The 13,294-nt window shown below is 37.3% G+C and overlaps 1 protein-coding gene across 1 annotated transcript; it reads right to left on the bottom strand.

The window, feature by feature from the left end:
• Positions 1-169: 169 nt before the first annotated feature.
• On the bottom strand, positions 170-13,050 carry LOC144666768 (uncharacterized). The gene is made up of 5 exons (XM_078528158.1): positions 12,773-13,050; positions 6,607-6,666; positions 4,983-5,297; positions 3,693-3,896; positions 170-2,778 (listed from the first exon to the last, which is right to left on the bottom strand). Exons 1-5 carry the CDS (start codon positions 12,917-12,919, stop codon positions 2,281-2,283), a joined length of 1,224 nt encoding a protein of 407 aa, XP_078384284.1. The 5' UTR covers positions 12,920-13,050; the 3' UTR covers positions 170-2,280.
• Positions 13,051-13,294: the final 244 nt, after the last annotated feature.

The following is a 13,294-nucleotide window of genomic DNA, read 5'->3' as shown; positions in this document are numbered from 1 at the left end:
AATTGTAACATGACGAGAAATCAATTGTCTTTTTCCGTGGATTTTCCCTTCAAAGTCATTTTAATGAAAGTTCCAAGGTGTTGATGGTATAAGGGTTAAATTAGTGCTTATTATAACAGGATAAGGTTAAATGAGAAAGAAATTTCCACAAACATAAAAACTTAACATACACTGGATAACTAATCTGCGTTTATTGAAGATGGTGCCTGCCTTTCGCAGACCCCGCGAAGACCATATTTTTGCAGAGAGGAGGATCAAAAACGTGTTTTTGCTCTGAATTATATAGTCAATTGGCTTTAACAAATTTTTACGTACAAAATCATCTATTATAAGACAGGCACAAAATGTACGAAATTCGTCGCTCTGATCATAGTTAATAGAGGAAAATGGTTAGGAAGCCCGTCAAAGTTCTTTGTTATAGGTTATTGTTCGCTATTTTGGGGGTTGACCGTGCACAAAACCTGACAAAATACAATAGGTGGTTACGTGTGTTCAAGCAACAAACCAATAAACACTTTTGGATTACGTAACTCATGCATAGTGTATGAGAGCAAAACAAAAGATGTGCACGGTCATGGACCTTCCAACCTAAGTCTTGGCCTCATTGTTTGCTCCTTTGATGTTTGCCGGGCTTCCTAACCATTTCCCTCTATTAACTATAATAATTTATAATTTATACATTTATAAAGCGCTAAAACTATAAATATTCTAAAGCGCTGTTTACTATATGTAAAAATAATATAAAAATATAAAAATTAGAATGAACCTACATACAAATCAAACTAGAAACAATGTGATTGAAAAGTTAAAACGCTTGAACTATGCTCTGATTGAACTATGCTCTGATTGTGTAACGAAATCGTATTCCATAACTTAGTAGAATAACGTTTTTTGTTCGTGTCGTTATCAATCAGGAGTTCACTAGTTCCAGGCATTCGGTTTGTTGGGAAGCAGCGTGAAAAACGTCGACCGAAATATAAGGAGGAAAAGCCCACAGCGTTCTTTGCGCTAAACGCGTTTCTCGCGCTACTTACTTCCCAACTAACCGAACATCTGGAACAGGCTCACCATCCAATTACAGTTTAAAGGAGCCATGTCACGGTATTCAAATTTATTTTTCTGATAAGTTAAAAGTTGAAGGAAACCTCAAAACAACAGTTTTCTAACATAGATAAAGAAACAAAGAAGTAATAAAACCCCGAAAATAAACAAGGATGGTTACAAGCTAAGTGACAAAGTTTGAGACGATTACGAATGAAAAACTTGAAAAAAAATGTGTTGACAGTGACATAGCTCCTTTAATGAACTCATTACTCTTGCGTTGTTTCAAACTTCCTGTTCCATGTGCTACCAACTATGATGTAACGTAAAATACGATTTTTCACCAAATCACAACGCGTATGAAATCATTTAGAACAATGCGCAAGCCCAACATAATTAACGTGAAATTTAGATAACCGACATTTTCGAGAAGTGCCCTGTTGCGTTTAATTGCGTAAGAGACGTTGGAATCAAGATCCATGGTTAAAAATATATTCTCTTGTATGCTGTACAAAACAGGATATTTTACCACAGTTATCTATCAGAAAACAGCTAACTATGAAATAAATTACACTACAGCTGTACAAACACGGTATTTACAATTTAAACCTGCGCCTTTCAAATAAGAATCCATTTCCTCTAATTTTAAAATATATACACTTTACAGTTGATAAATAAAAGCCGATGCATTCTAAGAAATTAAAAAATAAAATCCAACTGTAAAAAGGGCCTCGTTTTATGCAAACGTATTTCCAGACAAGGCATCAAGATTTTTTCTTTAAAATAATAAGGCGTTGTTCAATAATCCAAGTATAGCTAGTTACATGTTATCCCGAGAGATCAACATTGTTTTAAAACTGACAATGGCGAGAATAAATAAAAGCTTCATCTACACCGTCTTACACAACATTCTAGCCTTAAAAATATACAGCCAGCCCGAAAGCAAATGAACACAAGTGCCAAGCAGAGTGCTAGTGAAATGTATTCATCAAATACCTGTAGCGTTAGAACAGGGCTGGGTTGTTGGAAAGGATTTCATTTTCTCAAAACTGGAGGACAGAAGATACTGATAAAAAGAAACCTCATCACTCACTGAAAAGTTCTAAAGCTGAAATAAGCATTCAAGTTAAGCTTAATCGTGCTTTAAACAAACAGGCCCAGAATTGTAAAGAGAACTGTAAACAGTGCAGTGCACCCATTCCTGCAAATTGTTTGTTTCTGTCAGCTGCAGTCCCTTGGCTATCTCGTTTGAGAACTTGTATCTCTCGCTGTATCATCCAATACCTCTAATGTATTGACTTGTATCGTGTTTGGTAGTGAGTTCAAAGATGCAAATGACGTGTCTGATCCTGTACTGATTGCTAAGCTATTTGGTGTTGAAGATATTTCGGGCACGCTTGATGATTCGTGGACTCGAGTGGACAACACCGGACAATCCGATGCAACCTCCAAAAGCCCCGGATGTACCGAGCAGTGTTCTAAAACTCCGGTGGTTTGCGGTACACTGGCAGTGTGCACTGAAATCGCGGATTGTTCAACTGTTGTATTGTCCTCAGTTGACGGATGGAAAGAATTAAGGGGGACTTCAACAGAAGAGCCCGGGAGCACGGAATGCTCACAAGCTGAGGGGTCTGGTGTTGGGGTGTACTCAGGTGGCGGTTCATTCACGACACACCGTTGTTCATTCTGAGCTACGCTGGGGTTCACAATGCCTTCTGGGTACAATTCAGCATAATTCTTGATCAGAGAAAAAGAAAAAAGTTTAAAAACAGTAGTAAAGTGCAGATTAGTAAAAGTACGTTATCAAGACAGATACTTGCATTTTGCATAAATAGGATTGATTCCTTTGCTGCAATAGGCTCGAAAAATATTTTATACGGAGAGGCTCCGCCCCAAGGTCCAAACCCTCACCCAATCATATACCATTTTTTTACAGAAAAGACAACTCTTTCATATACCCTTGTGGTACCCCTTTCACATAGCTACGGAATGGATACGAAATCTCTTTTCTCGAGTTTTCATTTCAATAACCCCTTAAAATATTAATCAACCGTCCAGCGTGTTCAAGAAAGAATTTTTGAAAGGCCCTTAATGACATTTCCCTACCCTTTTCTATACTTCAACTGTGAAATCCCTACCCTTTAACATACCTCCAGCCTGGACAAGGTACCCCTTTCGGACGGAGACTCACCATATAGGCCACTATAGGGAGTACCCCCACCCGGGTAGGGTGCGATTGGCTGTAATCTGAGGGCAGTGTAGCTTTAGTTTAGTGAAACTAAACATGTTTACTTATCGTTGTCTGTCTCAAACATGGCAGTCTAAACAGTGACTGTGTCTTATTTACAGTAAGTAACAGAGAAATTTTTTATTAAAGTTCTAGCTAGTAATAATCCCAAGGTTCGGGGATAAATTGTCTGAAAATTGACTTTGTTTAGTAACTCCTCTGACAGAAACTGCAGGCTCTGTCTCAGCTTGTAGGGGAAATGTACACTGAGACGGACTAAATTAACGTTCTGGTTCCACTGAATGAACTACGCAAAATGAAACTTGACTTGTGGACCTTGACTGCTTAGGAAAGTTCCACCACAGAAAAACAGCAAGAGAAGCCTTTAAAACAATTCTACATTCAAACCACACTTATATCTTACCGGTAATTTGAAGGGTGTAAAAAACTGATAATCCGGGTTCTGTATGAACTGAACTGGCACTGGCTGTAGCGACTGAGGCATTCCTTGAAAGACCAACTCAGCCCAGGTCTGTCCACCATACCCCAGTTGTGGATTAGGTACTGCAGCAGAAGCATTCCCTTGAGAGTAGTGAGACAATGATGCACCAGGAATACTGATGGCTGCCTATTTAAGGACAAATATTTGCTCTGTGAGGTCGGCTCTACAGTTCTGGTCTGTATTTACCAATTTCCAGAACTATACTAAAATATCTGCCCAGCTGTGATAATGTCGGCTTGATCACTGGAGAACCCTGGCGCATCCTTACTTCGCAGAATTTTACGCGCAATAGGCGCACGTGAGCGCACACACATAAACAAAATGGCGGCTTTTTTCATTAAGTAAATGTTTGCTTTCTCGTAAACGAGTCTGGTGATCTATCAATTTTTTCTCATATTTTGGGTGTAGCGATCAAATTCTTTCTGTAAAATGAAAACAGATCAATTCCTATGTTTAAAAAATAAATTATCGCTAAAAAATTGTACTTTGCCAGTACTCGCAATTTTTTAGCGTTTTATTTCATTATAAAATCGTTTTATAAAGGAATTATATGGAATATACAAGGTCTTCCTGCTTCTAAACGAATATGGTGACCCCCCTTTTTTTATTTCAAAATTTAAGTTCCCTTAAAGTAATAAACCAGTAAATATTTGGTTAAAAATCTCTGTTCAGTTCTACAGTATTTCAGGGCAATGACCTTAAGCCTACACTGTATGATAAAGTCAATGCCTTAGTTTTCCACAGATTCTTTTGAGAAGAAGGGAAAAGGAGTTTAATCCCATCTTTCCTCACAATTCCCTGTTCAAAAGGGTGACTGGGGGGATAAAAATCTTGATCTCTGATGCTATTTCTGGCTTCCTGGCATAATTTTCTTGCAAGAATATTGTTATTAAATGTGCAGCACCAGTTGATACATCAAGAGACATGCAATGCAGTGACCACAAAAGAATTTTCATGTTATTAAATAAGCAGAATGTCATCAAGGGAAAAACTGATGTTTGCTAGATTTCAGCAAGGGTAAAAAAAAACTGTCATGACCCATCAGTCCAATTTTTAAGTTCCTGCCCCCCCTGCACTGCATAATTTGCAACATTAACATTAACTAAGAAGCAAAGAAGATCAATAAAAGATCTTAAAAGAAGTATATAAAAGAAGCAAGATCTATAAAAAACACATTTCTAGTAAACACATGCGAAAATCAAGGTACTGTACCTGTTCATTCCGCGTTAGGTCACGGCACACATAAACAGATGCACAGCACAACAGCACGTCACATATGTTGATAGCCAAAAGAGAGCCATACACAGCCAGGCCAATCATTCCACCTTCTTGTCTGTCCTCAAAATATTCCTCTGGTTTGTTATAATCTTCATGATTCTTTTGGCCAAAGGTTCCTTTGCCCTTGTAATAGTCACGGGTGACAGTTGACTCAAAATGGAAGTGCCTTATGACTACAGTGCCAATTATGATGCAGCAAATGGACAGCATGACTATGGCAACGAGACAACATCCCAGGAAAATTCCAATCTGCAAGATTGCAACAACAATGATCATTAGAAGACCAACACTCCCTCTCTTGTTATGTTTTTAAAAGTTCTCACCCAGACTACAGAGGAACATACACCTTGTATGGCAGTTGTTAAGGTGTCCAGTTACATCTTCTGATGGGTTCTGTTTGAGACATTCAAGAATGGTGGTGACAACTCCACTTTCCAAACTTGTTATATAAAATAGTAATACACATGTAAATAACTTTGCCACCAAAGCAATTAGTATTAATTTTTTTTATAGTACAGTATTCACCGACAACAGTGGTTATGAGAGGTGTGGAACGGCAGGGCTAAAATACAGGTTGCAGTTCACAGGTTGCAGGTCATATGTCTCAGTATTCACAGTACAGTCCCTGTTCCCAAATGTACGTATTGTGGTGGACTATTTGAAAACATATTTTTTTTAAACAGAGAAGACCAGAGAACAAATCTTGCTGTATATGTACACACAATATCAAAACTAACATGAATGAAGAGAAGTTCCTAGCTGTTCTAGTTTCTTTGATTTCTTTGCTTAGCTTCAGTAACTGATATGGCACAGAAAAAGGAAAAAGAGTTGTTGATAGTTTTGGCTGCTTGGAAAGTTCATGACATTGACTGGATACTGATATATCAGGATTTCACTTGATGGTCAAGTCCAAATTTCTTAACCATTGTGCTTGAGAACTGATCACATTCCGTCCAAGGTAGGGTGCCGCTTCAGTTGATCCTTAGTGAAATCACCTCATGAACTTATTGATAAAATAAGTAAATAGCCTGTCTATTTCACCCATTATCACTGTTGGTTCACCCAATAGTGTAGAGGTTATCACATTTGCCTTGTAAGCAGGAGACCAGGGTTTGATTCCTCAGTGGTGAACCATATTTTCACATGCTATGGTATCTTGTGCCATAGTGTTCTCACTGCTTAGTGCATGTACCGGTAGCTATAATCAAGTTAGAAGATGGAAAGACTAAGGTAGAAACAAAATAAAAGTTAACAAAGAAGCAACCTGCAACCTGTTTTAGCCCTGCAGGAGGTGGGACCACCAACTTAATTTATTCATCTTAGCATACAATTCATAAAAAAAATATGAAATAAATATTTTGATTGCAAGATTACTTTTGTCTGCTTCAAGTTGGTAATATGTTGTTAAAAACAGTGCCTGTCCACAATAATATTATGACATGTTCATGGAAGGAAGTCTGATCAAAATAATGTCTTTGCCCCAAACTAATTTTTTTTTACAGGTTTAAAGCTAAGTTACATACTAAAAAAACTTAACATGACAACATAATTTTAATACCCTGCAAAAATTGCCAGGCTTCAATGAACTTGCCAGTCCTGCCAAACCTGTCATGAAAACCTAAAAGAGTGCAATTTACAAGCACACTGTTAACATCAACTGTACATGTGTAGCTAACTGGTTTACCAAATAATATGTCATCTTGGTATTATCGAGGCTCTCATCTCATGGAAAAAAAGTTCACAATTAAGAAATAGAAAATATGTTCTGTGCTTCTATCGAGTTATAGAAACATGAGTGCAAGTTTGGGAGAATAAGAAATGCTGTGGGAACACGTGTACAAGCTGATGGGCAAGTGTTTCCACAGCTTTTTCAAGTTCTCCCAAACTTTCAGGTGTGCTTCTATATCTCAATAGAAACACTGAAAACATGTTTTCTATTTCTTTTAGAAAACACTGCGAAGAAAAACAAAATTAATTAATAAATCACTTGTTTATTTAGATCATCAAAATGTAATTGCTCTTTGCTCACGCCATCATTACGCCAACAGCTCGTGCTAGTTCTGTACCTGTGTTCCTATCGAGTTATAGAAGTAGTCAGCTGAGTGCACCCTATCTTACAGGGTGTTTTCTAAATTTATATAGTAATGTTCCGAAAGCAACAACCCACTTAAAGTACTGACCCTCCTTGAAACAACTTATATAAAAAGCTGTACCAAAGTACAAACTAAAGGCAATTTAGACAAGCCTCAAAGCAGAGCTCCCCAGTTACCGGTAGTTTTTAATGGCCTTTATTTAATTCTGAGTTTACAAGATGATACCATTTTAAAATTAATGTTTGGTTATTGAGGGAGAACAGAAACACAATTTGAAATACAGATACAGCTAAACTTTCCATCACTGAACTTATCACCATTAACAATTGAATGCACATTTGCCCATCCCTCATTTGAATTGCATTCGAAAGGAAATATGAAACAACTCTACACACTATCAGCCATGTTCCCCGTTATAACAAAACCGCAAGGCAAACAATCCCACATCAGAGGCCTGGCACATGAAATTGAGGCAAAGATCTAAATTGTGCTTTAGGTAGGCATTCACTCTACATAATTTTTTGCTAGTTACTTTCATATTTTAGAAGTCCTTCATGGACAAATTTTCCTCAGCAAAATCTTTTAATTTATCAGAAAAAAGTAAGGGCCAATTCGCACTATAGACAAGTTTTGTAACAATTAGTAGATTTCATCATTTTTTCAGAGAACAAGTGCAAATTTGTTTTTTAAGACGCCAACAATTCATGACAACAAAGAATCAGTTGTCTTATGATTGGTCCATGTTGCAAGCGCAAAAACAAGTGCGAACAACTTGTCTGGACTTGTCTGGACATTGCAAGTGCAAAAACAAGTGCGAACAACTTGTCTGGACTTGTCTGGACGTTGCAAGTGCAAAAACAAGTGCAAACAACTTGTCTGGACTTGTCTGGACGTTGCAAGCGCAAAAACAAGTGCGAACAACTTGTCTGGACTTGTCTGGACGTTGCAAGTGCAAAAACAAGTGCGAACAACTTGTCTGGACTTGTCTGGACATTGCAAGTGCAAAAACAAGTGCGAACAACTTGTCTGGACTTGTCTGGACGTTGCAAGCGCAAAAACAAGTGCGAACAACTTGTCTGGACTTGTCTGGACATTGCAAGTGCAAAAACAAGTGCGAACAACTTGTCTGGACTGGGACAAATTTTGTCACAATGAACAAAACTTTAAAGGGGCTGTTGTCCTGCCCCTAGGCAGGACAATTCATGAAAACCCGCATTCTCATGGCCCTTGTTATGTCAGATAACGATACGTTGTTGATTGGCTATTGTGTTTGGCCCAAATTGGCCCTAATAACAACACACACTCAAAAATTGTTGAGGCTAGTATATATACACCGTGATGTGGCTCTCACTATTATAATTCAGCTGCAAAAAATCTTTCTGCAATTTGCCAAATTTAAGAATGAGAAAAGAAAAAGTTATCTTGAGACAACTCATTATTCAACACCATGAGAACATGCGTACTTTAAATGCGTACTTTAAATGCGAGTTGTTTTACTGCGTGGTACTGCATATTTGATGTTTGCCCAAGACAGCTGTTCTGAGAAATGTGCAGGGATGCCAGAAGCATGTGCAGAGCTATTGTATAAATAATTTCACCTTTTGTTCTCTTTAATTGGTCTCTGACTTGTCGAGACAATTTTGTTTTTGTCAAAAATGTCATGGCATTTCAAACTTGTCCGCTAGTAAGTGTGAATCGGCCCTAATAGGGCATACACTAATGCAGATCTTAATGCAGAAATCAAGTACTTTCAAGGAACTTAACCAATTTCAAGGACTCTTCAAGATGACTGATTTATAAGAATCTATTAAGTGCCTTTACAAGCCTCAGCTCTCTACATTTCCCTTGTTTTGCATTATAAGCACCAATAATAAGCAATTATTTTTGACCTAAAAATAAGTGGCGTTAATTTGCATAAGTAACCTGCAGAGCCAACACAATAAAAAAGGGCTTCAAGGCTGTCCCCTTTTTTCTTCGTTTACCGTCGAATGCATTCTCGAATTTTGGGTTGGTCAGTTCAATTAAAAAAAATTAAAAAAATCAGGGAGGAACTAGGAGGAACTAGGAGGCCCAGTACCCGGCCAAGCATCATTGTTGCAGGCGCTGGAAACAACAAGATCTAGCTACAAAATCAACACGGCGGCAATGGAGGAAGAAAGGATCGATGTTGTGGTTAAACTCAGCTGAGGAGAGTGAAAAAAAGATGAACCATCTAGATGCTTCTTTGTAATCTGCCAGCATCCATGAGTTTTTTTTAACCCCAAAAATATACGTCAGTCAGATGACAGTAAACAGAGAAAAAAAGGGGACGGCCTTACATCAATGCTGGACTAATAATGGATTGCATGCAATACATTCTATAGATGAAAGTTTTGCTTAAGGACATTCCTGATAATTTTTATGTGCATCCTTACTGTGCACATAATTCACGTTGCAACATCACGCAAGTCATGCATCAAGCCTGTGCGCTGAGGAAACTTTCTAAACACATGAAGGGTGGGTAGCCCTTCTGTTAACGTTGCTTGCAATTTGCTCTCTTAAATGGTCGGTGATTTCTTAACAGATCACTTTTATTAATGATCATCTACGTTTTGCAAGAAAATGAAAGAATCTATTGAGTAAAAGTTTGATTTTTTTGTCCAACTTGCATTCAAATTCCACTTTTTGAGCTTTTCGTTTTGCCATAGGACAGTTTCAAATGCCTTTTTCAGGGTAAAGTCTTTCAAAAAGGACGGCAACACTTAAAATTATTTACCCAACAGACGCACTTCTACAGAATGACTAAGATCGTTTGCCTTGGTTTTTTCATCTTTGTTATTTTTAACTTCAAACCGTGTAAGCCATGTTTAATTACGTGCACCAATTTTTCAAATTCAGGGTAATGTTTTTTAGCTTCCATACGCTTTATCCCTGAAACGAAGTCAGTGACCCCCACTTTTTTGCATTTCTAACACAAGCAAAGTTCTCAATATCCGACTGCAGTAAACATTTCAAAAATTCCTACAACTAGAAACTTTTTATGGGAACGTGTCACCATTAACAGATGACATCAAAATTCATCCCATGACTCAGCACTGTCAAGTGAATGCAAATGAGGCTTGACAGATATTGTGGTTAGAAAAAATGCTGATGTTTATCTTTATTTTGACAACAGGGATACTTTGCAAATTATTTGTGAAAATATTGCTACTGACCTGAACCATTTCAAACAATTAAAGTAGACAGCCTTCAAAGTTTAATAACACCAGATTGTGTTCCTACATTATATATTTTTACCACAACAATGAGCAAGAAGCAAGAACTAACTAAAGGTTTCTTTTTTATCTCTTTTTCTGCGGTTTACATTGTATGTTGCTTTAATAGTCACTGAGCTTTAAGAGAGGAGAACTTGTAAGCAAATTAAGTAGATTTCAAGATAAGCAACAGCTGAAAAATTCAAAAGAGCCTATCAACATGAGAGCAACTGTGACCTTAATGCAATTTTAAAATATAATAAATAAAAGTGATTAGCTTCAATGATTTCAATGTTGATTTGGTATTTTAAACATGCTCTCACAATAGATGATTTTAGGAACTTTAATTATATCTGCTCGACACATACATGTACGTAAAAGGTCTCTGGTTTCAGTAATTTTGTTATAGGCAAGGCTTATAATTATAGCAACCCTTATAATAAACCCTGTGCCTAACTCCCAATGAGGATAAAATGCATTAAGTTGCTGTTTATCTGACAAATGAGACCCTAAACATTGGGAGGGGGGGTATTGGACCCCGCTTATTGGGTTCGTCTTTGTGTTCCCCATCTAAATTTCAAGACTTTTCAAGTCACAATTTTTCTTTTGGAATTTCATCGAATGACATGGCAAGGTAAAGTGATTTTTTGTGTGTGCTGGTTAAAAATTGCAGCTGCTAATCCTTGTACTCGAGCTCAGCCCATAAAGATAAAACCTACCCTTAAAACAGCAATGATCACACTAGCCTGTATTTTGTTCTTCAAGCCTAGCTCACATTAGCAATATGCTGTAGAAGGCATGTGCCAAAGTTTTGTATGTTAGGATGATTTTTCATAATTATATTACTTCATATATAATTTCTTAATATTTAACTTTTTTGGTCAAGCAATTTTCACACGTCCCTCAGGTTTCTGGAAGATTGGGCAACCACTTCCCACACCATCTGCATAAATCGTTCAGAGCAGTGTTAAAAAATGTTTTGTCAGGATTCATAAATAAATGTAAGGTTGCATTTCTCACAAGTCTTATATCTTGCTTTAATAGTGCAGTATGGGGTTCCTATCATATTTTTTAACCTGCAAACTGCTTTCCTTTTACCCATCATGTAAGTATGATTATAGTCTAACAACACTCAGTAAAAACTCAGACATGTTCTATTGGAAATCTGCAACTCTAATTGGTTATCTCACTGTTTTTTATTTGCGGATAGAACACAATTGCGCATGTCAGTTGCGCTTTATAAAGACAACAATTCTTGATTTTTGGCTTAAAAGTGCATAAAATTGTGAGATTTGGACTGCAATCATCTAGTGGAGTTGACTAAAACAATTACACTACTCGCCCCTCGTTTTCTACTGTAATTGAGCTGTGCCTCGTTGACTATTCCCTCATGCAAAACTTGGGCTCATAGTATAATCAATTGTTAATATTACAACCTTAAGAGTGCTTACGTACAAGTTGACGTAATCATTGCAATTGTGTGTTAAAAAATATATAATTTTTCTATTTTGAAACCAATTTTACATCAACTGAAAAGAAATAAAAAAAATGTTTATGGAAATATCACAGTCTTTAATATAGATGAGAAAATTACATCTTCGTTTTGGTGCTAAAGGGTTGTTAAAGAAAATACTTTCACGCTACACTAGAGCTCCGCAGTTTGCTGCATGCTTTAAATTTTATCGGGCAAACATCTCAGATCGAGGGATTAAAGCAGATTGAAGTTTGTAGTGTTACATCTAGTTGTCAGAAACTGAGTTAACTAAGGAAATATCCGACACACAGGACCAGTGCTATATTTTTTTGAAAATAAAGAACCAAACTTGCAAAACAAAAAACACTCACTGGAAACGTAGCCGTGAAACACAATAACATGACTGACGGTAATTTGCATATCGCTTCTCATGAGGAAAGTTTAGTATAGAGGGACAAGTCTAAACTTAAGTTAGTTTCTTTTATATCTACGTGGTTTAGAATTTAATTAAAACGGCCATAACTTTAACTTAAACTAATATCTTGTGAAGCATTTATTGGCGTAAATCGGTCGATGCTGCAAGTTCATAAACACAATGACAATGCATTTCAGACATGGAGCAAGTATTGAAACAGGAAATTTGCGGACAATAAATGACACCGAGAACCAAAACACCCAATGTTTTAACAACCAACTAATATCCCACACCTTCAAATTTATTGCAAATAAATATAAGTAAGATTATACATTTTATCTCCACAAATTAAGCTTATCACTAAAGCAAATAGTACAACATAAGCTTAACTTAAAATAACTTAAGCGTTACGTGCAAACATTTAGCTTACAGAAAAAATAGAAACAAGCACTTGAACAGACGTTATAATAAAGTTATTTCTCTTTTAAGAATTGTGATTCAGCACATACCCAAGATCCAAGCCAAATTCCCATGCCAAATAAGCCGCTGTAGTAATCAGTGACGTTCATAGAAGCTATCCCGGCAGCTATGGCCAAAATCCCGAGCACGAGATGAACGTACGACAATAGTCGGACAGACTTCGCACTGAACGCCATTTCAAAGAACTCACAACACCAACCTGGCCTTCTTCAGTGCAACTAACATCGGGATATCGTGAAGAAAATAAGTGTAGCCTGTTCGTCAAAGTATTAAATATAAAGATAGCCCGAGGCTTTACAAATGGGGTTCCTTAGGCGACCCTCCGCTCCAGGCCTCTTCGCCCGTCCAAAAGAAAAAAAAAGGCCTTTTGGCTATTTTTTCGAGTGAAACGTGATTTGTTGACAAAGTAGCCTACGTGTAGCCGTACCCACCCCCCCCCCCCGAGGAAAAGCGCTTTTCCTCGGGGGGGGGTGGGTACGGCTACACGTAGGCTATTGACAAAGCCATCCACCGTTAATGACTTTTTATTCATGAATTTTTGTTTCAGTAAA

This window comes from Oculina patagonica, chromosome 9 (assembly GCF_052425735.1).
Source record: "Oculina patagonica isolate OP01 chromosome 9, crgOcupat, whole genome shotgun sequence".
In the NCBI taxonomy this organism is placed as follows: Eukaryota; Metazoa; Cnidaria; class Anthozoa; order Scleractinia; family Oculinidae; genus Oculina; species Oculina patagonica.
This window is presented reverse-complemented; position numbering and strand designations above follow the sequence as displayed.